Source organism: Centroberyx gerrardi, chromosome 13 (assembly GCF_048128805.1).
Source record: "Centroberyx gerrardi isolate f3 chromosome 13, fCenGer3.hap1.cur.20231027, whole genome shotgun sequence".
NCBI classification, from domain to species: Eukaryota; Metazoa; Chordata; class Actinopteri; order Beryciformes; family Berycidae; genus Centroberyx; species Centroberyx gerrardi.
The window spans coordinates 29,339,515-29,366,830 of record NC_136009.1 but is presented as its reverse complement, the minus strand read 5'-3'; the positions used below and the strand labels follow the sequence as shown (position 1 = coordinate 29,366,830).

Sequence of the window (27,316 nt, the reverse complement as noted above, 5' to 3'; positions counted from 1 at the left end):
TCATTTATTATTCAAAACATCTAGCTGGCTGCTGATTGGCCGTTTCTTTGTGTCTTGTTTTGAGCGCAATGATTTTTGTCTTCTCCTTCTAAACTGTAAAACAAAAGGAAGATAAATATTGTTGCGAGGCTCCGTACTGTAGTGTGTGTGTAGATGCATGTGTGTGTGTGTTTATGATGATGTCACTTCCTCCTGAGCTCTGCAGCTTCATGTCTGTCTGCATCCTGCTGAGGGACGCAGCAGCTGGTGGAAATATCGTTTTTGTCATACTAAATAAAATGTTATTTCTATTGCTCATCGTATTACCTTTTATTATCGTTTTGTTTGCAAAGCATTTTAGATTTATTTTGAAAAGTGTGAAAATGAACTTCTGTGTCAACTGTCACCACTGAAACAGGAAACACTTGAATGTTTTTGTTTACTGTTTTTATTGAAAGCATTTTAAGTCGACGATATGATAAATTTGACTTATATATAAAATTTAAATAAAATCAATCCTGTCAGACCTATCAGCAGCCAGACAGAGTATCAGCCGGTCTTTATTGAGGTTTTAGTCGGCAGAGTTTTATTTTTTCAAAATCCTTTGGAAACAAAACTGAACTCACTGCCTCTACAGACTAAAAACTACTGGAGACAAACTCCTAAAAACATTATGGTGGAAGAGATAATCCTGATTAGTTTGATATATACTGTGATGACAAATATAGATCATGTTTATTAGTCTTCATTTGAGGAGTAAAATAGTTATTTTGCTGCACTTTAAGCATCTTTTACCAACATCTTGATTATTTTGAACTACAGCAGACTTCTACTACTACTCCTTATCAAACTACTTACTAGCTCTGTAATTATTAATAAGATGGAAACCTTAAAACCAGCACTGTAATATGCTTCAATTACTTAGAAACTAATTTATCATATCTATCACAAGACATTTATCATCTACATGTACACTACCAGTCAAAAGTTTGGGCACACCACATTTTTCTTTATTTTTACTATTTTTCCACATTTTAGAATAACAGTAAAGACTCAAAACTATGAAATAACACAAATGGAATTATGCAGCGACCAAAAAAGTGTTAAACAAATCAAAACTCTTATATTTTAGATTCTTTGCCTTGATGGAAAGGCAAAGGCTTTGGAAAGAAATTCATACATAGGATCAACTTCACTATTTATATTTGTCTAAGAAACTAATTTAAAGCATTTAAGCAGAAGCCTTTAGATCAAAATGGCTTTAAGAGAATGAAACACAGAATATTCAGGCAGGTGGGTCCAGACTTTTGACTGGTGTACATCTTTTTAAAGACGTTTTAATGTAAGACTGTAGAACGTGTGTAAAATATTTATGTAAATTGACTCTTTGCGTTTGTTATTCAGCCTCCCAACAAGTCAGCAGTTATCACGGAGGTCACAGTGATAACACTTAACTGTTTTCTACTGCACTAAATAGTAACACCGGTTACTGTCCCGTCCCGAGCCACAGCTAAATATTCACTGGTGTTCAGGTGACTGCATCACCTCAGGGTTTAGAGTCAGTGTGGGAACCTGACCGGTAAAACGCTGCTAAACATCCGACGGTGTCTGTTAGTTCGTCTCTGCAGGAAACAACCAGCATTTAGAGTCTGTTCTGTTCAGCTGATGAAACTGTGAAAATAGAGTTAGAGGAACATCAGCTTCTACTGGAGGCTGACGGATGTTCTAACACGTTTTTATAAAAACTAGAGCTGAAAAATATTGACAAAAAAATCTAATTGCGATTATCTGAGAGAATATTGCAACTGCGATTTAAACTGCGATTCATATCATCACAAGTTTCTCTTTTTTAGAACTTTAAAATTGTTTAAAGAAAAGTGAAATAAACTAGATGTGAGTGAGCAGATTTACTGAGTTTGAGTCTGATGAAGGTTTTTTTCCAGTTTGGACCAAACTCTCTCTGAAGAAATGAACTGCAGACTCTGAGATTTGGAAATTGCAGAAGTTCATATTGGGATTTCTGTTTTGTTTTTTTAGATTAATTGTTCAGCTCTAATAATAAACTGATTTGGCATAAAGTTGTCATCAGGGTTACATGACAAAGAAACAATAGATCTTAAATGAGTTCATATTTTGGAGAGCGATTTTAGAGCGACTGTTCTGTTCTAAAAATGTGTTTAAAAAGAGTCACATGGCAAAGAGGTAAAGGATCTTAAATAATGACATTTTTGTAAAGGGATAAAACAGCTGCTGTCCGTCATGTGACCCTGGTGAAGGCTTTGTGCCGAAACAGCTGCTGTGACCGGTATCTAACCATCAGGTCGTCTTCTTCTTCTACTCTACAAATCTAAACCGTTAGTAAAACAGTATTAAAAGCTGGTGAATTTTGGCCTGCAGACAGAGAGTTTCCTGGCCTGGTTACAACTGGAGTCTTCTGCCAGTGTGTTTAACCCCTCGCACCCTGAGTCTCCCCTTAAATTTTAAGTTATACATTTATTTTTCATTCTGCAGGAGAACATTTAATCCATATTCTGTATCTGCTGTTCCAACGCTTCACTGAAGCTACAGCTGCTGATACTGAGTGAAATATTCAAACCCAAGAAGCCATTTTTTTTTATGGCTGCACCATTACATCAAATGGAAAAACTCTAGATGTCTTGTGCATCATTTTCTACACGTTTCCCTGTAATTCAGCCTGTCATGTTTGGTGTCTTTGGAAACTTTGGGATCTGGACTAGAATTAAAAATAAAGTTCTGTGGGTTTGAATAAAGCTTCACTGTGAAACATGGGTTTGTAATGATGAATTCAACAAGCATGAAGAGAATCCGCACACTACGTTAACAAGAGGAAAAAAGTCTCACTGAGGAATCCAAAATTATATGATATATTGATCCTGGAACCTAAACACCTACGTTTGAGGAGTGTTGGACTTTTAAATGTGTGGAACAGCCTTGTGCATCTATAGAGTTTGTAACGATGGAGCGGTCGGTGGGAGCGGCAGGGTTTAAGTTGGTGTTGTGTGAAGTGAAGTGCGGTGCGGCGGGGTACATCGGCCGGTGTTGCGAGCAGGAACGTACCTCTGAGGATCCGCTCCTCGTGACAGCGCAGGAAGTCCCAGATTCGAACGGTTCCGTCGTCCGAGCAAGTGGCAAATTTATTATCCGTGGGAGAGAAACTGAAGACAGGCAGGGAGAGGCAGGGAGAGCAGACAGTCAGCAAGGCAGCAGAGAGCCGGGCGCTCCGCTGCACCACAGTGTTCACCACACATTTTCACCATTTCACCTGTCGACTAGGCGCTTTAAAGGTCCCATGTTATAGGAGTTCACATTGTCCTCTGCTTATATACTGTATATATATATATATATATGATTCAAAAAAGTTTAATGAGGATATTATCAAAATTTGCGGTTAAATGTAAAGTTATTGCATTTTCAAAACTCCAATCAGGGTCCAGTCTGCAGCATTTGAACTGAAAGCCTCGACTCAGCAGGTTTACCTCATTTGAATTAGAGGAGCCGCTGCTGTCGGCCAATCAGGAGCCAGTATTGCGACGACTCAGTCTTCACATTCGTTCAGTTTAACTCAACTGAATTTTTTACTAAACTACATTTATCTGCAGAACATCATGAAGAACTTTATTCTGATCCTAAAAACTGAATCATTAAAAAACTGAATAATATGGGAGCTTTAAAATCCAAAAAGGCCTCTGAACAGCAGCCGGGCCGGTGAAACAGACCAACTCACAAGCCGCAGTCAAACACGTGTTTTGTCTGGTGTTGATTTCCCATCCTGCCTGTCGGTAAATAACATTCACTAAAGGAACGACCAGCTTCACACCCACAGCTCAAACCTCGACCCCGGTGAGAACCGAGCGCGGAAAGCCCTTCAGAAACACAGTAAACCGAACCATCGACCAAACCCACCGTCGTAACTCTAGACAACAGCTAGGGACAAATCCAAAACCCCGACCAGTTGCTTCATACTAAATCACCACAGACCAGCTGAGGCCCAAAAGTTCCTAAATGAACCAGGGGAGCAGCATCAGCGCAGTGTGTGAGGACATTTCTCCCATTTCTGGACATGTTTCTACACCTACAATCAAACACTGTTCAGCACCGACATGTTTCAGAGGAAAACCAATCCATCCTCCTACACCTCCTGCCACTTTATACATACAATTTGAGTCCGGTAATGAGGTGAATTCAGGTCAAAGCCGTCATCCCTTATCGATTTCCATGATTAAATCCATACTGATCAACAAAGGAGGAGACGGAGATAAAGAGAAGCAGACGAGTTACAGAGGGATTTTTTTGTGGATTGGTCAAAAGCGGCTGCAACTCAATATCAGGAAGATGCTCCTCATGTTTTGTACATTCAGCACTCTCTCTCTCTCTGTCTCATCCGGAGCAACAACTACGACGACAACAGAAGAAGCTGAAAGGGGAACGCCGCTCATTTTAAGACTTCACATGTTCTCCTCGTGTCCCGGGACGGTTCAGGCAGCGTTTGGGAACTTGCAGCTTTCTTTCCTAAAGCTACAAACTGGAGAACTGGCCCTTTAATGTGTGATGTGACTGGGATGTAAAATCTGGCTCTGCTCCATAGACAATGAATGGGACTCATTAGCAACACTAGAATATAAACTTGGTGTGACGACTCATTTTACATCCAAGTCACATCACCAGTTCAAGGGTTTTCTCTCTGATTTTTAGCCTTAGGAAAGAGTGGTGCAAGTTCCCAAACACTGACTGAACTGTCCTGGGACACAGAAATAATGTGAATTCTTAAAATAGGTGGCACTCCCCTTTAAATTCTAGGTCTGGTTAACAGCCAACCGGCCAACTACACAGAGCAGGCTAGTGTGGACGAACCTACAAGACGCACCAAAAAAAAAATCTAATATCTGTCTGCTGTTAATTTGCCTTCAACAAAACTTTCATTTGCAGTTCTGTCTGTTTCGGGGCAGGAGGGAAGGCAGCAGTAAGATGAGAGTCACACACTCCTCCCAAAAACAGGCTGGGAATAAAAAAACTAGATAAGGCTACAGGGTTTGGGGAAGCGTTTTCAATCAGATTTTAACAGGATTGTATTTATAGAATGTTTGAAATATAGGATTAATAGGTTAATAAGCTAGATAAAATTTGGATTCTCAACCTGAATCATCGTATGGTGGAAAAACACTGATTTACTGATCTAAAGTTTGTGCTGGAAACACAAAGTTGTGACAAAAAACAAAAAGTGACAGAATTAGAACAAGGCCACCGAACTAAAGACTGTTCATTCACATTTCAACAGGATTATATTTACACTATGTATGAAATATAGGAATAATAGACTGTTCTTGGATTAAGCTTGAGAAATTTAGAATTTTGTACTTTGATCATGGGGAAAAATACATCATCTCAGGGTGGGAAAATATTTTAAGATTTCCTCAATTACTTAATTCAATTTTGCGGCCCATCGAACTTCAATATCCCTGTGCTGTCAAACAGGCTGCAGCACACCTGCGTTACTGTTCAACACAGCATGTCGCTGTTGCCGGGTAAAACCTCGGATCTCCAAAATGTCAACTTCTTAGGAACTACGACAAACAGCCTTGTTTTAGCGGACGATACATTTCTGACTTAATCTAACTGGTTTTGAAAAGGTTTCACAAACCCAAGGGAGGAAGCAGTTTCTCAACTCATACAGGAACATGTCATTGTTGTCCCGTAAAAAACCTCATGACTCCAATTCGGGTGATTTTCATGTTTCGCTTCAGATTACATGTTCCTGTATATGTTGAGAAAACTGTCAGGAATCACTGGATTAACTCAGGCTGAAACCAGGCGGATGTATTTCAGTTCCTGAAAAGCTGACATTTTGAAGATGTGAGGTTTTCACCCGACAGTGACGAGATGTTAACACATGCTGAGCTCAATATAACAAAGGTGTGTTGCATCAAAGTCACACAGATGTGCTCAAACACTGATTTTTTTTTGTTGGCTCTGAAATGTTTCTCCATCCTTAAGCCCTGAAGTTGTGCAGGACAACCCGACTATGGAGGAAAATCATATTGTTGGCCAACAGAAGCTGCAGCTAAACTGTCCGCACCTTTCTCATTGTACTGTGATTAATAAGTTATGTGTCAAATTAGTGCTAAAATTGTTCAGTAATCCTGATGATGATAACCTAATATTTGTTTTCAATCCCCTCCTCTATCCCCCTAAGAGGCTATATAAATCCTCTTGCCAGGTCGTCTGTGTAAATAAGAATTTGTTAAGTGACCTGCCTGTTAAAAAGGATAAAGTAAAAAATAAAATCTGTTATTAATAGAAAATGCAGACGTTTACGCCACATAATAAACTACAGTCCATCTGAGAGAGACGGTGCAAAGTGCAGCACTGCTGTCTACCTGTTGCGTTCATGTTGTAAACGGCGTAAATTAAAATGAATTATCAGGTAAGCAAACCGTCTGAAGTCTGGTGAGACAAAGTTAATTATATTACTGCCACTGAATGAGGAGAAAAACTTACTCAACAGGAAAGGTTTGCTGAGTTTTCTATGGAAACAACCCTGTAGTCTGACTGAAAGGAGTTTTTGGTGGCAAATAACAAACTTCTCAAAAGGCCGATATCCCTCAGACAGTTTTCCTAAGATGATTTCTTCATCTAGACACTATTTTAGAGCGCTCTCCTGCTCAACCTGCACCTACAACTCACTGCCACTCAGCTTGTGTCAAGACTACTAAACAAGAGGAAACAGCTCCACCCGCAGGCCGTTCAGTGTAAAGACAGGCGTGATGAGGCAATGCAGAGACAAATCCAGAAAACAAACCACATCACAAAGACCCCGAACCCACCGGAGACACAGAGAGGCCGAGATAAAAGTCTATTAAAACTCGTCTATCTCTTACCCATCGTCATCCTCACCAGCTTCATTACAGCTGTGATCTAAAACCCCAAAACAGAAAACTTCCACGCTCCTAAAAAAAAGTACAAATCCACTTCTGGTAAACTTGTGAAAAAAACAAAATCAATTGAAATAAAAAGTTGTAAACAGCATGTAAAGTATCTCATGGTCAGAAACAAATAAGACGGTGGGGGAAGTGAAACACTGAGGAGTGAGGTACTGGGTGGTGGTGTGATGTCATTAGCCGTTACTGATCTTTATTCACCATGTCCTCCAAGATGGACGCCACAAAAAAGGCAGCGATCAAACACAAAGGCAACTTTTTTTTGGGGGGGCGAGGCCGCGTGTCCCAGGAGAAGCAAGAGTGAAAACAGGAAGGGGGGGGAGGGGGGAGGAGGGGGTGCTGTGAAGGAGACTCTACTGTGAAGGAGACTCTACTGTGAAGGAGACTCTACTGTGAAGGAGACTCTACTGTGTGTAATAGAGCTGAAACGTTGACGTTCCTTTATTTTCAGCGGCAACTGATTCTGGAAGTAAATTTCCCATTTCCCAAAAACATGTCAGATATTCCCAAATAGTGAATTTTAAGCTTTGAACTGAACCGAGCAGCTACGACTTCTACAACAAGGACAAGCTTATAAAAAGGTTCAGAAAACATCTTTTAAAAAGGGCAAACTGTGTATGTAATGTTTTTAAAGACAGAATGAACTATTATCCCATACGATACTGTGAGTGGCATCAGATTCCCTTTCCCTCATTTCATCCATAGTGATGCTAAATAACAGAAGAATACAAGGGTGAACACTGATCTGAAATGATGTTCATCATGTCTGACAGCAAAGAAAAAGAATGAGTGACAGGTGCACAGGACAAAAAACAAAAAGGTAGATACTAAGAAAGCAAAATAATCCCGCACACATTCTGCACTTTATTGCGACATTTCGGTCATAAGTGTGTTATGTTTTGTTTTCCATACATGGGCCGGACCGGGGTCTAACACCATGTAGCTCCTAGATGAAGCCTGATGAAGGTCTTATGACCAAAATAAAGTATTCAATAAAGTATTACACGAGTCTAGACAGTGTGCAGGACTATACTGCTCTCTCAGTGTCATGTGACAGTGACATCATGCTGGAGCACCTGATCACAGAGACAGGTTACTAGCTGACTAACGTTGCTTCGCTCCGGTCTGGCTACCAACTGTGCGCAACTTTGGAGCGGTTAACGTTTCCATGGTAACAGCAACCTCTCTGGTCGGCGGGAACTCTCTAAAGCTTGTGGGTAGTGTAGGATTTCACCAAGAACTCAGGAATAAAACATGATTTCTTAACATCAAAGTCGAAATCAGATCGAAGGAACATTTTTAAGCCGTTTCACATTCTGATATCTCATGTTAAGTCTTCCTGTACACCGTTAAAACGTTACGGCTGATAGTCAAATCCCCGATGGGAAAAATGAGGGGAAGTTAACTTGCGGACCCGACGTTTCAGCTCTACTACTGAGATGTGGAAGTGTCGTGTCAGCCGGCCAACCGCTCTTTTCCAAGAGACGCGTTTGGCACGGCTTCAGCAGAAAATAAAAACTTTATTCAAAAAGCTATGGCTGATTTGTGGGTGTCCGGGAGCAACAAAAAGCAGGAAATCAAACCAACAGTGTGACTGTGTGGCCGTGTGACACGCCTCCTACTGACATGTGTGTGAAGCACAAACTCCCTGAGGAGCCATTTCCATACTGCAGTGATGTCACTTTATTGTCTTTATTAGGGAAACCCTCTGCTCCAGTTTATTGGTCCGTACTAAAAATTCTTGACTCAACTTTATTGGTAAAAAGTGAAACCCTGGGCTTTTATTGGTTATTATTACAACCCTCCACTCAACTTTATTGGTCAAGCTGCATCCCATTGGGCCTACCCAGTGTTTCTTTAACGTAAAGAATATAGATCACTTTATTCAACAAGACCGTGCAAAATCAACCTTTTCTGTACATAGGAATTATGTAGAGCAAAAAAAAATCAAGAGACAACAGCTCAGCCACAGGAAATGATAGAAATAATAGGAGGAATATCAACAACAGATCAATGCAGTGTTGCGACAGCACACACTTACATCTGTCATTTATCAACGACAAGAACATGGGGCGACACGGGGGCGGGGGGGAGGTGGAACAGCGCCCCCCTGTGGCTACGCCCCGGTACTGCAGGACGGGCAGTGGTAATAGTAACAACAGACTTGGGTTAACTACAGAAAGTGGTAGATTGGGTATAAACCTGGCTTCTCTAATGGCCTCCTTGTGAGCCTGGAACATCTTGACGTTGTTCATGTTGGACTGCCAGTACTTCACGTAGCCGCCGTGGTCGGCCGTCAGCATCCACATGTCGTTGTGAGACCAAGTCATGGCCCGGACCGGGCTGTCGTGGGCCTGCGGGGAGGGGGGGGGGGGGGGGGGGGGGGGCAGATAAGGTAGTATATTAGTACTGCAAATATTAATACACAAAGTATTACAATAGCATCACAGAATGGCTTTCAAAATGAACAAAATGTGGTTTGTTAAAGTGAGATATGAAGGCAGACTGGATGGTGGTGCTGTGTGGCTCAATGGGGAACACTGCCAGGGTTAAGGGTTCAATTCCCTAAAGCAAGGCACTAACACTGCCAGGGTTAAGGGTTCAATTCCCTAAAGCAAGGCACTAACACCGCCAGGGTTAAGGGTTCAATTCCCTAAAGCAAGGCACTAACACCGCCAGGGTTAAGGGTTCAATTCCCTAAAACAAGGCACTAACACTGCCAGCGTTAAGGGTTCAATTCCCTAAAGCAAGGCACTAACACCGCCAGGGTTAAGGGTTCAATTCCCTAAAGCAAGGCACTAACACCGCCAGGGTTAAGGGTTCATTTCCCTAAAGCAAGGCACTAACACCGCCAGGATTAAGGGTTCAATTCCCTAAAGCAAGGCACTAACACCGCCAGGATTAAGGGTTCAATTCCCTAAAGCAAGGCACTAACACCGCCAGGGTTAAGGGTTCATTTCCCTAAAGCAAGGCACTAACACCGCCAGGGTTAAGGGTTCAATTCCCTAAAACAAGGCACTAACACTGCCAGCGTTAAGGGTTCAATTCCCTAAAGCAAGGCACTAACACCGCCAGGGTTAAGGGTTCAATTCCCTAAAGCAAGGCACTAACACCGCCAGGGTTAAGGGTTCATTTCCCTAAAGCAAGGCACTAACACCGCCAGGATTAAGGGTTCAATTCCCTAAAGCAAGGCACTAACACCGCCAGGATTAAGGGTTCAATTCCCTAAAGCAAGGCACTAACACCGCCAGGGTTAAGGGTTCATTTCCCTAAAGCAAGGCGCTAACACCGCCAGGGTTAAGGGTTCAATTCCCTAAAGCAAGGCGCTAACACCGCCAGGGTTAAGGGTTCAATTCCCTAAAGCAAGGCGCTAACACCGCCAGGGTTAAGGGTTCAATTCCCTAAAGCAAGGCGCTAAGACCGCCAGGGTTAAGGGTTCATTTCCCTAAAGCAAGGCGCTAACACCGCCAGGGTTAAGGGTTCAATTCCCTAAAGCAAGGCGCTAACACCGCCAGGGTTAAGGGTTCAATTCCCTAAAGCAAGGCACTAAGACCGCCAGGGTTAAGGGTTAATTTCCCTAAAGCAAGGCACTAACACCGCCAGGGTTAAGGGTTAATTTCCCTAAAGCAAGGCACTAACACCGCCAGGGTTAAGGGTTCAATTCCCTAAAGCAAGGCACTAACACCGCCAGGGTTAAGGGTTAATTTCCCTAAAGCAAGGCACTAACACCGCCAGGGTTAAGGGTTCAATTCCCTAAAGCAAGGCACTAAGACCGCCAGGGTTAAGGGTTCAATTCCCTAAAGCAAGGCACTAAGACCGCCAGGGTTAAGGGTTAATTTCCCTAAAGCAAGGCACTAACACCGCCAGGGTTAAGGGTTCAATTCCCTAAAGCAAGGCTCTAAGACCGCCAGGGTTAAGGGTTCAATTCCCCTTTCTCCCCCATGTTTCAGCTGTACTGCCTCATATTACTGTTAAGACATTTTTGGTAAAAGCATCCAGCAGATGGCAGATATGTGAATGTAAATTTCTATATGGATTAGTGTTTACTGTGTAGAGCGATGTTAGTGTTAGATATTAGTTAGGGATGTTAGTGTTAGATATTAGTTAGGGATGTTAGTGTTAGATATTAGTTAGGGATGTTAGTGTTAGATATTAGTTAGGGATGTTAGTGTTAGATATTAGTTAGGGATGTTAGTGTTAGATATTAGTTAGGGATGTTAGTGGCAGCATGTGGTTTGAGAAGTGAGGTATGAAACCAGACTGCAGAGATTATTAAGTATGAAATGCTTTATAAGAAGGAGTGCAGATGATGTCAGGTCGGCTACAGAGTTCCTACACTTTTGCTACGACTATTTTTCCCAGACTGGCTTTGAAAACTTTGGTCAGCGTTCAGTACGATGTCTGCTGATAGCGGCCGGACAGTCGGACTGTCAACTAGACCAGTGGCTCTCAAACGTTTTGGCTCATGGCCGCTTCACACGCTGGGGATGCTGAGCGGTGAACAGTTCAACCAAACACTCATTTTCCCTTTTCGGGTTATTTCATTTGATTATCAGAGGAGGCTGAGAGGCTGAAAACTATACAGTGTTTCACAAGAAAAAAGCAAATATTAAGAGACAAATCTGAAAAATGACAAATAATAATAAGTTTGTATAGCAGAAATGTTTTTTTTTCTTATACCATAAATCATCTCCCGACCCCCTGGGAGGTCCCAACACCCAGTTTGAGAACCACTGAACTCTATGACAACATGACAATATGTGGAATATAGCAGCATCGGTACAACAATATCTTTTCCACAGTTTTTCAGCCTTTAGTGCGGCTTCCCAAAGTTTTCAACACCTGAAAATGATCCAGTTCATTTCCATGAGAGTGTGTATTATTGATGAATTGATGTTCACCTGTAAAATGGTCTCAAAGTTGAACGTGAGTCCGTTCCACAGGGTGAACTCGCCGCTGGAGGCGCCGGTGACCAGACGGCGGCCCTCAGGAGTCCACTGGAGGGAGGAGGGGGGGGGGGGGGGGGGGGGGGGGGGCAAACAGGGAGGAGGGGGGGATGAGCGGGGAAGGAAGGAGTGGATGATGGGGGAGAAATGAGAGAGGAAATAGAGAAAATCAATTAATCTCCATCCACAGCAAGCATATAACACACAGTGCAAATTCTGAGTGGTTGTAGGAATGAGCTGGATAGATAGAGAAGGACTAATATACAGAGTTGGAAAAAGGAGGAAAAAATGTCTAGTAGTGCGAACACAATAAAAACAGTAAGAGTGATGGTTGTAATACTATAAAGGTATACAGTATAGTACAATGTGTTCTGTACAATGTGTGTGCAGTAGTGATGCTAATAAAAATAATATTACATTATATACAGTAGTAAAAGTAAAAACAATAACAATCATAGCAATAACTGAACTAATATGAACAACAATTATTATTATACTGATAATAAAACAATAATAAAAGTACTTGAGACTAATCAGATGGCCAGAAAACACAGTACAACAATTATTCCAAACAGCTGTTTTACAAATAAATGTGCTTTATTTGATTTAGTGCTTAAATTAAAGTGTGTGTCGTTGAATGATACAATTAAAAAAATAAACCAAAATCATTATAGTCCAGGTTTATCATCAATAATATACCCCGATTTTGCACTTCACTTCAGATTGAGTACTATGTAATATTAGTCATTCATACAAGGTCTTTGTGTAATTTAGGTACATTTTAAATCACTTCTTATAACCCATTTATTTAAAGAGGCATTATTATTTTTATTATCTTATATTCCTATGGACTGCTGCACTACTTGTCTGCACTTTATGTCCTGTGCTCTTTTTCCCTCTTTTTTCTTTTTATCTTTCTTTTCATTGTTTTTAACTTCCTTCTTGTTTTATTTCCTTTTGTAAAGCACTTTGTAACTCTTGTATTTTGTGAAGTGCTATATAAATAAAGCGTTACTAAATGCTGTATGTCCCCTGAATGTCTGTCATCTTTATTTTTTTGGTACTACACTGTTGTATTTTTTTAAAGGTTCTTTCAAATAAATAAATAAATAAATAAATAAATAAATAAATAAACACTTCCGGTATGCCAGGGGGTATTTCCGGTGTGTCCGGGAGGAAAAGACCCCGCCTCCCGGTCCAGCTGCAGCAGCTGGATCACTCTGCAGCCACGAGGGACCGGGCTAGCAGCACGCCCTTTCCCCCCACGTGTTGTTTTGTTTTTCTATGAATTTGTTTTCTTTACACACAAAATGTCGCGCGTGCTGGAGGCCGCAGCGGAGGTGGACGTGGAGCTGGACGAGTCCGAGCACGAGCACGAGCACGAGCACAGCTCCTGCTGGGACCGGGACGGGGACGAGGACGAGGACGGGGACGAGAGCTTTGTGACCGACACGGATCCATTTGACGAGTAAGTTTATAACGGATTTCCGTTTCGTTTGCATCCTGAAAGACTCCGCGGTCCGTCGCTTTAGTTTCACCGGCCGCCTCTCCGCCGCGGTCCGTCGCTTTAGTTTCACCGGCCGCCTCTCCGCCCCGGCCAACCCCCCGTCCGGTAAACGGGCGCGTGCATGTTGTTTTCTGGACCGTCTGACTGTATTTTGTTGGCGTTTGATTAACAAGCGTGATATCTTCGTTTTTATTTATCTCAATAGTTCCGAAATGGCGCATAGCCCCCACCCCCCGCCACACACACACACACATACTCTTCAGAGTTCATGTTGCTGTGTGTGTGTGTGTGTGTGTGTGGGGGGGGGATTATAACTAAAACTTGAGATTTTAGATTTTATTTCGTAGTTGTTAAATTTATTAAGAAACATTGTCAGTTTATTGGCATACTTCCCAGCTCCACCTTGCTTCCAAGATTTTACTTACAATATGGACACTTGTTATGTAATTACAGTACTGTGCAAAATTCTCAGGCACATAGACACAAAAATCTGTAAAGTGAAGATGCTTTCAAAAATAATTAAAAGTTTCTAAACATAAACATTTACCAAAGCGAGCAGTCTGACACACTAATTCAGAAAACAAACATCTAAGACAAAATTGCTATAAAAAAAATCTAGGGTGCCTAAGACTTTTGTACAGTACTGTATATGCAGGAAAAAAAAGTATTGGTTTTTCTGCTTTGTAATTCAATCACATGTTTTTCTCATGTGCCTAAACATGTTGTTTTTAACTGGACAGATATTGCAACAAGAGCAGTTTTTCCTTGATACACAAAGAAGCTCCAGGTGCATCCAGTCCTCAGGTCAATGAACTGATCTTAACATCGCTTGCCTCCATTTCCACAGCCCAGAAGACGAGTTAGAGGAAGACGAGTTAGAGGAAGACGAGTTAGAGGAAGACGAGTTAGAGGAAGACGCACCGAGCCCGTCTGGCTCCAGCAGCGCTACCGTCGCCCAGCGAGCCGCCTCAAGGTGTGTGTACGCAGCCGTCTACTGCGCAAACTAACTTTTTGGGTTTCAAGCTCGACATGACATCCTTCACAGCTGTCTAGTTATATTACAGCTGGCAAAACCTGCTCATCTCACAATACACAATACAGGGTTCAGGATTCAATACAACCAGGATCCGATGTGATCAATAAAAGTTCAGTGACAACAAAGTCTGACTGTGCAGAATTCTGTTTATTTCTGAGACACAAATCTTTCTAGCGATGCCATTGGCTGCTAGAACATGTGACAATAATATAATTTGGATGGAGAGCTTGTGAAACTGTGATGGTCAAGAGTCTCATTAGTGATTACTACAGCAGAACAACATGGAGCTGATATCACCATTCATGTTCCTGACAGCAGAACAACATGGAGCTGATATCACCATTCATGTTCCTGACAGCAGAATAACATGGAGCTGATATCACCATTCATGTTCCTGACAGCAGAATAACATGGAGCTGATATCACCATTCATGTTCCTGACAGCAGAATAACATGGAGCTGATATCACCATTCATGTTCCTGACACAACATATGGATTGTCACTTTTTTTGGATTGCGATATTGAATTCTGATATATTGTCCCGTCACTATATTATACTCATAAGCCCTTATGTAGTCAGAATTTGATCATCCAGTTCTCATTAAGTATGTGTTATTTTGATAAATGAACCCACGCAAATGTAATCTTCAACCTCTCTCTCTCTCTCATCTCCACAGTGAGGACGAGGGAGGAGACGCAGATTTTGTGCCACCTGCACAAGTCAGGCGAGCATTGTGCCCCGCTACCTCAAGTCCCGCGAAACGCTCGTCGCCGGTAGTTTCTTCATCGACGCCAAAAAAGAGACCATCCTCCGCCGCCACGCCGGGAAAATTGCCCCAGTCCAAGAGGGGTCGGCACAGAGGAGGCGGCTCTGCCAGCAAACGGCCCAGGCGGGTCACTTCTGGGTGTGATGAGCAGGACAGGTGGCACAACACAGAGGAGCCGGACGTGAAACCGCCGCTGCCGAAGTTCCAGCCTACACATCCGCCGGGGCCGAGGGTCGACAAGACCGTGGACTGGTCACCGCTGAGCTTATTCAAGCTGTTCTTCAGCTCCTCCGTCATTCACACCATCATCAACAACACCAACCAACAAGCTGCCAAAAGAAAAAAGTCAGGGCTGCAGTACAGGTGGTCTCCTCTCACGGTTCAGGAATTTTCCACCTTTTTGTCCATAATAATCTTTTCTGGGCTGGTCCAAGTGCACTCGAGGGCAGACATGTGGAGGAAGGAGTGGCCGTATAATTTCGCATTTCCACGCAACTGCATAACCAGGGACAGATTTGAAGCCATTTTTTGGTCCCTTCATCTAGCCAACATCAAAGAGGATGGTGAAAATCAGGAGAAGAAGGGAACACCGCAGTACGACCGGCTCTTCAAAATAAAACCCCTCTACACCCAGATTGTAAATGCATGCAAATCTCTTTTCCAGCCCAGCAGGGAGATAAGCATCGACGAGAGGATGGTGGCAAGCAAGGCCAGAATTGGTTTCAGGCAATTTATGAAGGACAAGCCAACTAAGTATGGATACAAACTGTTCGTCTTGGCTGATTCACAAACAGGATATACCTGGAATTTCTTTGTGTATCAAGGAAAAAATGGTCCTGTTAAGGAGGAGAGCCTTAGCTACACCGCAGTGATGGACCTAATGGATTTTTCTCTTCTGGGCAAGGGCTACCACCTTTACGTGGACAATTTCTACACAAGCCCAGCACTCTTTGCAAAACTTGCCACCAAAAGCATAGCTACCTGTGGGACCATCCGACAGTGGAGCGCTGACTTTCCAAAGACGACACAAAACGACTTGCCAAAGAAGGCGGAGAGGGGGGATCTGAGGTGGCTGCGCAAGGAGAACCTCCTGTTCCTCAAGTGGAAAGACACGAAGGAGGTGGCCATGTGCAGCACCTTCCACAAAGCCTACAGCGGAGACTTTGTCCACAGGAGAGTGAAGGAGGCCGGAGAGTGGAGCGTTAAAGAGGTCCCCGTCCCCGATGCGATCAGGGACTACAACAAATACATGGGCGGGGTGGACCTGTCCGACGCCCTCATCCAGTACTACTCCGTTCTCGGGAAGACGATGCGATGGTACAAGACTTTCTTTTATCATTTTGTCGACATCGCCGTCGTAAACTCGTTCATCCTCTTCAAACAGCTGGCCGCCGGGAAAGGACAGACTCCCATGACGCCTAAGAGGTTCAGAGAGGTCCTGATGAGGGAAATGGGGATGGAGGCCAAAGCTGCAGTTGCGGCCGAAGCCCCCTGCCACTCCCTCACCGACACCTGCCTGCCCATGTATTACGGGCAAACCGCCACCGACCAGCGGAGGACCTGCGTTGTCTGCAGGGACAACGGGAAAAAGGTGAAGACGCCGGTTTACTGCAGCAGGTGCGATGCTGCCCTGTGCTTCACCTCATCCAGGAACTGCTTTTCAGAGTACCATCTCAAGAAGTAAAGACAAAGATCAAACTGCAAACCACCTACGGCTGGCGATACGGCTGAAATCAATGTCACGATAATCATAAAAAAACATCACTATTACTTCAAATTGATGTTCATCGCACTGAACTGCATGGTGATGTTAGGTGTGATCTCAAACAAAACCGTTTCATACCTCATTTTGTCAGACTTTTTAAACAAAATTAGCTTATCATCAATTTAGACAGCAGAGTTGTGTGTCACGATATCCCAAATCATCACCATATGATTCCACTGAATGACGACAAACGATTATTTTGAATCATCGTCCGGCGCTACTCTCACCGATCCATTTTTTCCATACCTCAGGGACATTCTTGTTATTAACTTTTTGTTTTTTGTTTCTGTATTTTTTACTTGAAGTGGACCTCATCATAGCTACAAACTGACAGGCTTGAGACTCTTGTATACCTCAGTAAAATCTGCTATTTTACTACGATATTATTACTAACTTTTCACTATTATGCTCATTATTCTTTTCGTTACGGTTATTTTTTTTGTTGTATTGGTTTTTCTGCTTTGTAATTTTTTAGGCTACTGAGAAATTAGAGACATTTTTATATTCTGTGTAGACAGATTCTTTTTTTTATATTCAAACTGGACTTTTCAAAATGTACTTTTCAAATAAAACTACTCCATTTGGAGACAAAATGCAATGCAATTAAGTTTTTTTTATTGATTTTATTCTGTGCATAAAGGTGGAACCAGATGATGCATAGGATAAATGTCACAGCCAAAGGTTGCACTGTGTGCACATAGCCTCTGTAGTGGAAATGAGTTTTATTTTGCCGTCACATTCCCTGCCAAGAGGTTAAAAAAAAACAAAAAAAACACATTTGGCACTTTTTGGGTATCCAAGTGGCCAAAATGGAGAGGCCTATCCTCACTAAAACCTTTGTAGAATTTATAATAATAATCTTTATTGATATAGAACTTTTCAAAACAAAGTTAGAAAGTGCTTCATAATTAAGAGAGATAAAAGAAAAAAGGACAAATCAAAAGATCAGAGAGGTTGAAGTAATGGAAAAAAAGTTAATAGTAGCCTAATATTAATAATAAAACAATAAGCAAAAGGTAAGGTAAATGGATCAAGTCATAGAGATAACAACAAATGGAGTAAAATAACAGGCAAAGCAGCAGGGTTGAAAAATGAATAAAAGTCAAAGGTTATAAAATGGCCTTGCCATAAAAGTATGTAGAGATTTAAAAGATGATTTATTTATGTTCTTTGTTTTATTTTGATCTACTTTGGCACAGTTGTAGGCAAGGAGTTGCTGAATGGATTCAGTAGCATCACTGTCCAAAGGATCACTGCTATCATGGTGTTTCTCATGGTCTAATTTAGGTGAAGTTTTAGGAAAATGTAAAATAAAAATGTGAAATTCTCCCTTTAGTTTACATCAATTTACTCTGCATTAGTAACAGTCACAAGGTTATTGACACTGCGTATAGATTTTCTAATTTTTGTCTATCCATAGAGGCCAAGATCTTGTATATAGACCTGATAGTGGTGGAGCTATTCTGGATTTATTTTGGGTGTCTGTCCAGGCGAGCCAACCCTCCCGGCTCCCAGTTTCCACTGCTGCACTCCTTCTAAGTCGGTCAGGAGAAGAACATCGGCCTAAAAGGTAAAATGTAAACGTATGGAGGAACTTACCCGGATGACGAAGACAGGACACTTGACTTTGTTGGTGGAGGTTCGGACAAACTTTGTGGTGACGGCGTTCATGGGATTACTCGACATGCCAATAGGTGGAACAAGCTGCAGCGACAGAGAGGCAGACATGAGATTTAAATCAGTCAGTGGTTTCCAAAATACACAAGCCACTTTGATTCTTTCAATGGCAAAATACGACAAATGGTTAGCTGCAATAAGGCATATTTGGCTGGTGGCAGGTCATAATCTTCCTTCCTGTTGTCAACCTTTTAGGAGAAGTTTATACCAAGTTGCAGCTTTTGTTTAACACAGTCAAAGAGTTTTACCAGCCAATGACAAAAGCGTCATGTCAGAAACCTAGATGATGAGGTAATGGCTGGACTGGATTCCCCAAAATCACCTTGTGACTAAGTTCATCTTTGTTCTACTGCCAGTGAATGGAGACAGGAGAACTTAAGTCTAAAGATGCATTTGGGAAACCCAGCACAGAAATGATGAGGACAGTAAAAGTGACGGAGTGCTCTTATTCGTTTCTCAGCCAAATCAACGCTGTACTTACGTCGTTGTAACATCCTGCATCAGGCTGGATGGCGCGAAAATCTCGATGGTCTCGCTGCCACAACCGATTCTGCAGATGAAAGAGCATGTGACAGGATAAAGCGTTAAAACACCAGCGCATCGATTCAAACCTGCTGCCACTGCGCTGACAGAGTGAAGGAAAGCTAAACTAAACATCAAAAAGAGAACAAAAGTACTCCTCAGTAGGGTTCGGGTTCGGAAGCATTTTACAGAATCTGAATCCAGTATGGAATCTGCTTTTCAAATCCCTCATCCAACCTTTTTACATAATTTGTTGAAAAGGGACAAAGAAAATGTCACAAACACAGCGCTCATGCACTTTTGCGTTGGTAAGAGCTTTTTCTTCACACTTGTGCCCCTCCTGTAGTCGACAGAACCGAGCCACAGATATTGCATTTCACCATATTCTCATTTAGTTTTCATAAGTGTGCCCACGCTTTTGAACGCTTGTGTCGATCCGACATGATGACAAACACACTGAGAAGCAGGGACGCAAGAACATGACATCATCAGGGGGCGATGGGGGATTCGATAAGAGGATTCGTTCAAAATGGGGGATTTACGAATCCGGGTATTTTGGCAAAATGGAACTGGGTAATGGAACCCAACCCTAATCATCAGGTTGGAAAGGCCTCTGAAACAGCACCAAGACCATGAGGTTACGACCATGTGACAAAATGAATGCTTTTATAAACTTTATTCACTCTGGAAAGAGTTTTGCTGAACTGATCTCTCTCATTCATACAGTTACACGCATTCACACTGGGAGCTGACCAGTGCCACCAGTCCCCTGCTGTCAGCTGCACTGGAGCAGCTGGGGGTTCAGTGCCTTGCTCAAAGGCACGTTGGCTGTAAACATCTGAGGTAAACATAACAATACTACTGGATTTCTTGTAGGAAGGCTGGCAGCTCCTGTGAGCAGGCTGGCTCAGCTTGACGACCCTGGTTCAGAAAACACAGCAGAGTTCCTTCCCATCATGCCTGAGGAGCGTTGGTTTTTACTGAAAACTTAAGAGAGGCTGCGGCTATTCAGCGGCGTGTAGCTGTATGAGCAGCAGGGCTGGGCGAGACAGCCTGAGATTCATATCACTATACACTGCCACATTTACTTGATAACGATAAATGAAACGATAATCTGTTTATTTTTCTAACCTCGGTGCAGAAATACTACATTCACCATTAGCGTCATAAATATAAAATGTATGTTGTTTTATTTTGAAGGTAAACCCATACTTCCTGTCTTATTCTGTCCTTCTCTGTGTGGCTTGACTCACTCTGCTACTGTGAAGCGGCTCTCAGTTTAACTGAAGCAACACAAACGAACCCGTTTAGACAAAGTTGGCTCCTTGACAGATGTATTTCCTGAACAGACCGACTTGTAGGGAATTTGGTCGTGAGAGAGGGACAGTGCCGGTTTTGGTAAATTTTCGGTACATCCCACAGAGTGCTGCTCCACTGGCCGACAGTAGAAGACTGTGGTTGAACTGGGCGACGAAAGAAACTTAAACTGGACCCAGCAGCAAAAAGTCACATTTTAACTGGGTTTGTCAGTTGATAAACAAAACAACGATCACGAGGAAAGTGAACCACAACATAGTAACAGCAAAATCATCGCTGTTTCACCCCGATTACATGGTGTGCAGGTTGCTTTACCCATGATCCTTGCACCGGGCCAACAGAACTGAGGAGAGCTGAACCACGAATCGAAAAAAACATCAAAATCACAATATGAACTTATGCAATTTTCCACAGTTAAATGCTTAAGAGAGAGTTTGGTGTTTTAGAGCTGCAGGTAATCTTTGGTCCATGAATCAAAAGCTTTCATCAGACTCAAACTCAGTAAATCCTGCACACAAAAAAATTTACGACAAGAAAAACTTCTGATATGAATCGCAGTTTAAATCGCAATTGCAATACTCCGATTTTTTGTCAGCTCTAGTACTGGGCATCTTCCAGTGTCCAACAGTAGAAACCTGGTTGTACTGGTCCCAGTGTGAATGTGTAGATCAGTGTGAATGTGGCTGAGTAAAGGTCAAAGGGGCGTCGGTACCTCCAGGTATCTGATGACGGACGGGTTGTAGTCGATGGTCTTGCGGTTGACGGCCTTCCTCATGCGCTTGCCGTCGAAGGTGAGCTGCTGCATGGCCTGCTGCTGGGCGAAGTCGGGCCGCTTGTAGAAGACCTGCCGCGGCGCCTGGTGCTGGAACCGCGGCATGTGGAAGAACCGCGGCGGCGAGCCGATGTCCGTCGCCATGGTGACCGGCTAAACCTGCAGGAAGGAGGAGAGAGACAGAGTCATTAGTGGGGCTCATCGAGTCTGAGTAAGTTCTTCTGTGCAGCTTCGACTGCTTTGTAATCAGCAAATATAAAATAACTCATTCAATACAAATACCTGAACAATACACACACAAGAAATACAAATAAGCTAATGGCAAAAAACAGATCACAAAAGGGGAAAAATAAAAATCCCTGGTAAAGGTACACTTAAAAAACAGCAGCTGTCTCTCTCTGTTGGTCTGATGCAGCGTCTTCCAGCCTGAGTGTATAAAACAAAAACTCAGTCCACCACTCCATGTGAAACCTTTGCTGTTTTGGAGTTACAGAGGATCTTAGGACGTGAGATGGAAGATACAACTGAAGGAAATCACTTGAAAGCGAAATATTACTGATTCCTGAGGCTGAAACTTTCCCATCAGAGGGAAAGGTGTTTCAAATTTACAAGTTAAGTCTGTGAGCATCTTTCATTTTATTCAAACCAAGCAAATCCTCACCAGTAGCATTTCTTTCCTTATATGGAACATTTTGTAAAAAGGGAGAAAGCAATATTGTAGAAAAAGCTGTGTTCACATGAATATCAATATTGACAATATTGAGGGGGGAACATGGAAAAACTTGCAATATCAATATCATGCAGCCCTAGTACTAACCCATTTATTTCCTTTTACACAAATATAAGAGAACATGATAATCATTACATAATTGTTTAGCTTTTCTACTCAGTAAAAATCATCAGTGCAAACCAACCAGGAAAGATGATTATTTTTGAATAATTAAAATGCACTGAAAGGCCAATATTAACCTCTGTGGTAGTTTTTTAAGTGCTTGCATCAAGTCTGCAGCAGATGTGCACAAAAGAACAGACTCGCCTCCTTTTGTGCATGAAGCATGACAGTTTGGGAGTCTGATGTTAGAAATACATCTCCACCAGTCACAAGTGATGCTACTGAAACACAGTTTAGCATGAAAGGTCATTTATCTCCATCATTCATTTTGAGGAAACTTCCTAATGCTGCACAGAATCATTATGATACTTTACAAGTAGGGGTGTGCTTCAAAAATAAAGGAAATTGCCCTTTTCTCTGCAATATATCATATTGTACATTTTGAATACAGTCAAACATTTCTAGACCAAATCTATTCCCTCTAGAAAATTTCCTGAGTCAAAGACATTTTTGTGTAAAATCAATCATGTTTTAAAGTGTTTTTACTGAACGAAGCCCTGTGGACACAAAATCTGCAGTTTTTGTGCCTCCTGAGAAAACAAACTTTCTATTTTAACCTCATCTGACAGCACAAAGTCACTATATTTTGCTGAAAATCTTTGCAAAACTGCAATGACATTATTATAAAATACCAAAGTGAGGCTTATGTATCACATCATGAGCTCCACAGCTACAAACAAGACTCACACCACTGTCAATCACAACATCAACATGTAGGAAGGAAGGGCAGAACGGACAGAACAGAAAGTAAAACAGCTTAAAAAAGACAAATGTCAAAAGTTATGTAGGGCTGCACAATAATTCATGTACAAGCATTTATCACATTTAGCATATCTGCAATACTGAAACGCTTGCCAAGATGTTGATATAGAGGAGTCCTACACAGTTTCAGTGCCTCAACACTCATTCCAAACATTTCCTGATTTGGTTTACACATTTTCATGTTTTATGATATACTCAGATCGTCATCCTGCCCCTACTGACTATATGATGCCACTCTATAGGTAAGATTATTGTTCACAGTGACAAATATCAGAATATGAGATGAGACGGGTTGAAAACAGCAGAAAATATGCAGCTGTATGTGTACAAAGAGAGTACAATAATATTTCTCCATACTTTTCCAAACTGTTTTGAGTAATTTCCAAACTTATCAGGACAACGTATATTTCCAGACCTGTGTAGGAACCCGGGACACAAGTGCAATAAAATAATTTCGTTGCTCAAAACATCAAGACACAAAACAGTAATCACAGTATCTCACAAAATAATCAGGATTATGATTTTGGACAGAAAGGTGCAGCGCTGACCTGCATGTCTAGTAACAGCTGTGTGTCGCACCACAGATCATATCAGCTGATCACTTCACAGCAATATTGACCAATATGACCAATATCTGATAGAAACAACAGGGAAATGTGTTGCTTAGCAGTGGATCATTTTAGGGATCAACCAGAGGTGTGACCAAGTCAACAAGTCAGTCTCAAGTCTTGAGGCACAAGTCTCAAGTCAAGTCCCAAGTCTAAATGTAGATTACCAAGTCAAGTCCAAGTCATTAATGTCAAGTCTCAAGTCTAAATGTAGAACAGCAAGTCAAGTCAGAACAAATCAAGAGTCCAGTATCAATTCAATATCTTAAAGAAAACTAAATATCTAGGACTTTTCAATGCAATATGGTTTTAATAGGATAAAAACTTGGTAAGAGCATCATGAGTTTGATTTCTATAATCAGTTTCAACTTCAATAAATTCAATCATTCCATACAAATTCAGAAAACAGAATTTAAATTCAGTCGTCCGCTGAAACAAATCTCATCACTTTCAATCTAAGTCATTTACACAAACACAAGATCTCAAGTCAAGACTTTAGAAACCTTTTCAAGTCATCAAAGTACAAGTCAGAGTCAAGTCCCAAGTCACCAGAACCCAAGTCAAGTCAAGTCTCAAGTCTTGATGAAGCACTAAAAGCCAGACAGTGTAGGGAAACCTGAACCAGGATCTCACAAAGCTTTTGAAGGACTCTCATCAGTGTGTCTATCTGGTAGCTACAACCAGTGTGGTCAGTTTTTGGTGTGACGGGTAAATCTGCCCACTCTGCCAGCCACTGACAGGTAAATCATCGATCTGAATACCTTACTTTCTGAACTAGAATTAACATTGGCTGGTGTGCAAGCGAGTGGATTTTTCCACAGGGCATCTGCAGGTTTCAGAAAGCCAAATTTAAAACCTTTTAAGAGCTTATTAATTCTGCCTGGAGTTGAATTCCAGACCATTTTAAGAAAATAATAAAGAAAATAAAGAAGCCGAGCTGTCTGCAGCAGCCCGTTTCTGACTGAACAGCTGATGAAAGCTGTGAAACTATAAACAGGCAGAAGAAGAAAAAGGACAGCAGGACATTAACAGTTAAGAGACATGAAGTCCAGCTGAGTTCAGTACAGCAGACAGGATGCAGATTGTTCTCCTGACTCTGTTCTGGATCCATCTGACATCACATGCTGAGAAATAAAACCTCTAATAACTGGATTTAACACTTTTTAATTAATACTTATGAAGGCCTCAATTTCAAATAATTTAAGACTTTTACAGACTATTTAAGGAGCCACAGACACCAGTTTTAAAGCAGCAGCTACTGTAGCAGCAAATCAAAGAGTTAGTTTCTACCTGAACCTGAAACTAGCCAAGTACGCACGAAAAAACACAATGGGAGACACATTCAACTATAAAACGAAATGTTCTTAAAGTGACTGCATACTTTCCACAGACAGGAGGAACAACTGCATCACTGACACATTAACAGTCACAATTTTGCCCCAGTAACACATCAGACCGAGTTCAGATGCAGCGAACCAGTCAGACACAAAGCAAACAAAACGCAGCCAAGAAACAGGATTTACTAGTTTTCTTTCTTAGAAACAGAGAGGTAATTCAACAATAAGAACATTGAGTAGGATAAAGATTAAATTTGGCATTAGAAGTCTATTCTATTGATCAATAAACAAAAAATCCTTTCATAAGATTCAGTTATCATGCTGCAGTGTTTGGTTTTGATGAGTTTGTCTGCCTCCTGTTATGAAAGGTGATGTAAACCAATGGAGACTGAAACCATTTCATCAAAACTACATGTAAGAGATTTATTTTTACTTCCATCAGTTGTAGTTATGAAATAAAATAACAGAACAATCTGAAAGGACTTGCAATGCAATTATAAATCAAGGTTTCAATCCATACTGACTGGCACTAGTATTGCTACTGAACACTGACAGGAGGCTGCTGTCAGGTCCTCAAAAAGTATAATGACAAAACTGTCAAATGTCCATAAAGAGTGTAAGGTTACTGATCAATAGGACAGACTTTGAAAAATTGTATTTCCTCATTTTCACACATCTGAAAGCCTGATCTGACTGCAGACTACCAAGGTCAGAAAAACTTTCATTTTTTTAAACTTTAATAAGATTTATTGAACTCAGTTGAAAAAACGTTCCCATCAACTTATGTCAACATGCTACATCAGTGACGGTAAAATCAACAATGACAAAAGTCAATATTCCTTTGATCATATAGATATAAGCATATATCTAGATATTTAGGCTTTCAGTAAACGGCTGTTTTCATTTCTTATATTCCAGAAAGGCTCAGGAGAGAAAGAGTTACAGAGCCACATGCTGTCAGCCCAGCAACACAGTAAAGGGACATTACACTGCAAAAGAGACGTTTCATCACATACAGTGAAAACCTGGTTTGTGGTTAGATCATGATTCACTTTTTTATATTAACTTTCAATCCGTTCAGCCAGTGTGGCTTTGTTAGAGCTCACAGTGGCTGATGAACTCCAAAACTCACCAGCCACATTCACTATTTTGCTAACCAAACATTGTTTTTAAAATAAATCACAAACTCCAGTTGACTGGTTACCTCCTACTCAGCTGGTGGAGTCGACAAGCCGACCAGCCACAGCCAAACAATTAGTGATTTCAACTCCCCACCCTGTTTATCACTGAGTGCAAAAATTAACTCTTTAACAAATTAGAAAGAAAAAATGAAATCATCCTGTTAGTATTTTGTGTTATAAGTCAGACTTTCAGGCTGCTGTGAGGAAACCCAAAGTTAGGAGAAATGACGCTGCTGACCAGTGAGACAGACAGCGCTGGTGTTCGACTGTTCAGAAGCACGAAAAACAATATTAGTTCATATTAGTTCTCCAATCTATCTGTTCGTTAGCTCCTCAGTGAAATGAGCTGCTGCAGTGTTTGGTTGGAATAAAAACCTGCAGGCTGTCGGCGGCCTAAATGTTCTCCCAGAGTTATATATCACCATGTACCAACTTAACACATCGGCTATAACGTTGCTCTACAGATATTGAGAGTATCAGAATATATTAGTGCAAAAAGGCTATGTGGGGAAAAAAAATGACAATCAGGTGCTATCTTCGCAAACGACTCAAAAGAGTTGACACTATGCTCCACATCAATTTGGGGATTTAAAGTGATGTTGTTAAACAGGTGAAAAAGGTGGGAGACAGGACTTTCACAAAGCAGATTGTGACAATATATAAAAAAACGAGGCTCTCACTTTTTTCCGCCTATTTACAATTACTGGTAAACTTATTTTCTTCGTTCCATCGGCATAAGTTCCCTCCGACTGGATTTCAGTGTTACAAACTGAAAGGATTAGTTTTTTATATATTGTCACAATCTGCTTTGTATGGAAACGTAATGCATTCACTTGAGAAAAAAAAATTTGCCCTGTTTTTCTGAATTAACGAGATAATTATCTCAGAATTCTGAGAAAAGTTTTCATGAATAGTCTGAACAACCGCAAAGTCCTGAGGTGCCGGCGCAAAGTCGACAAACTAATAACAACACCATCTATATTACTTAAAGACACGAGTATCTCCCAGTGTTTCAAACCAAAAGCAAAATAAAACTGGATTAAACTAAACAAGCGGGACATGTTTGCTTCCATGAAATCGAGCTCTCAAGTAGGAATGAGAGCTTCTCTTGGGATTTTGAGATATCTCATTAATTCAGAGAAAGAGCAGAATTTTTTTTTTCCATGAAAACTTTTCTCAGAATTCTGAGATAATTATCTCGTTAATTCAGAAAAACAGGGCAAAATTTTTTTTTCTCAAGTGAATGCATTACGCTTCCGTAGCTTTGTCGGCGTTCCTTTATGTGCTAGAA

At 41.5% G+C, this 27,316-nt stretch overlaps 1 protein-coding gene across 1 annotated transcript in view; it reads right to left on the bottom strand.

Moving 5' to 3' along the window:
* The window catches only part of wdr33 (WD repeat domain 33), a 42,837-nt gene that overhangs the window by 13,191 nt on the left and 2,330 nt on the right, over positions 1-27,316 (bottom strand). Inside the window, exons 2-7 of the mRNA XM_078287671.1 lie at positions 21,186-21,404; positions 19,116-19,184; positions 18,557-18,661; positions 11,837-11,932; positions 9,138-9,289; positions 3,058-3,155 (exon numbers count right to left, since the gene is read on the bottom strand). Coding sequence (XP_078143797.1) covers positions 3,058-3,155; positions 9,138-9,289; positions 11,837-11,932; positions 18,557-18,661; positions 19,116-19,184; positions 21,186-21,389 — 724 coding nt within the window. The 5' untranslated portion in view covers positions 21,390-21,404. The remainder of the gene's footprint in view (positions 1-3,057; positions 3,156-9,137; positions 9,290-11,836; positions 11,933-18,556; positions 18,662-19,115; positions 19,185-21,185; positions 21,405-27,316) is intronic.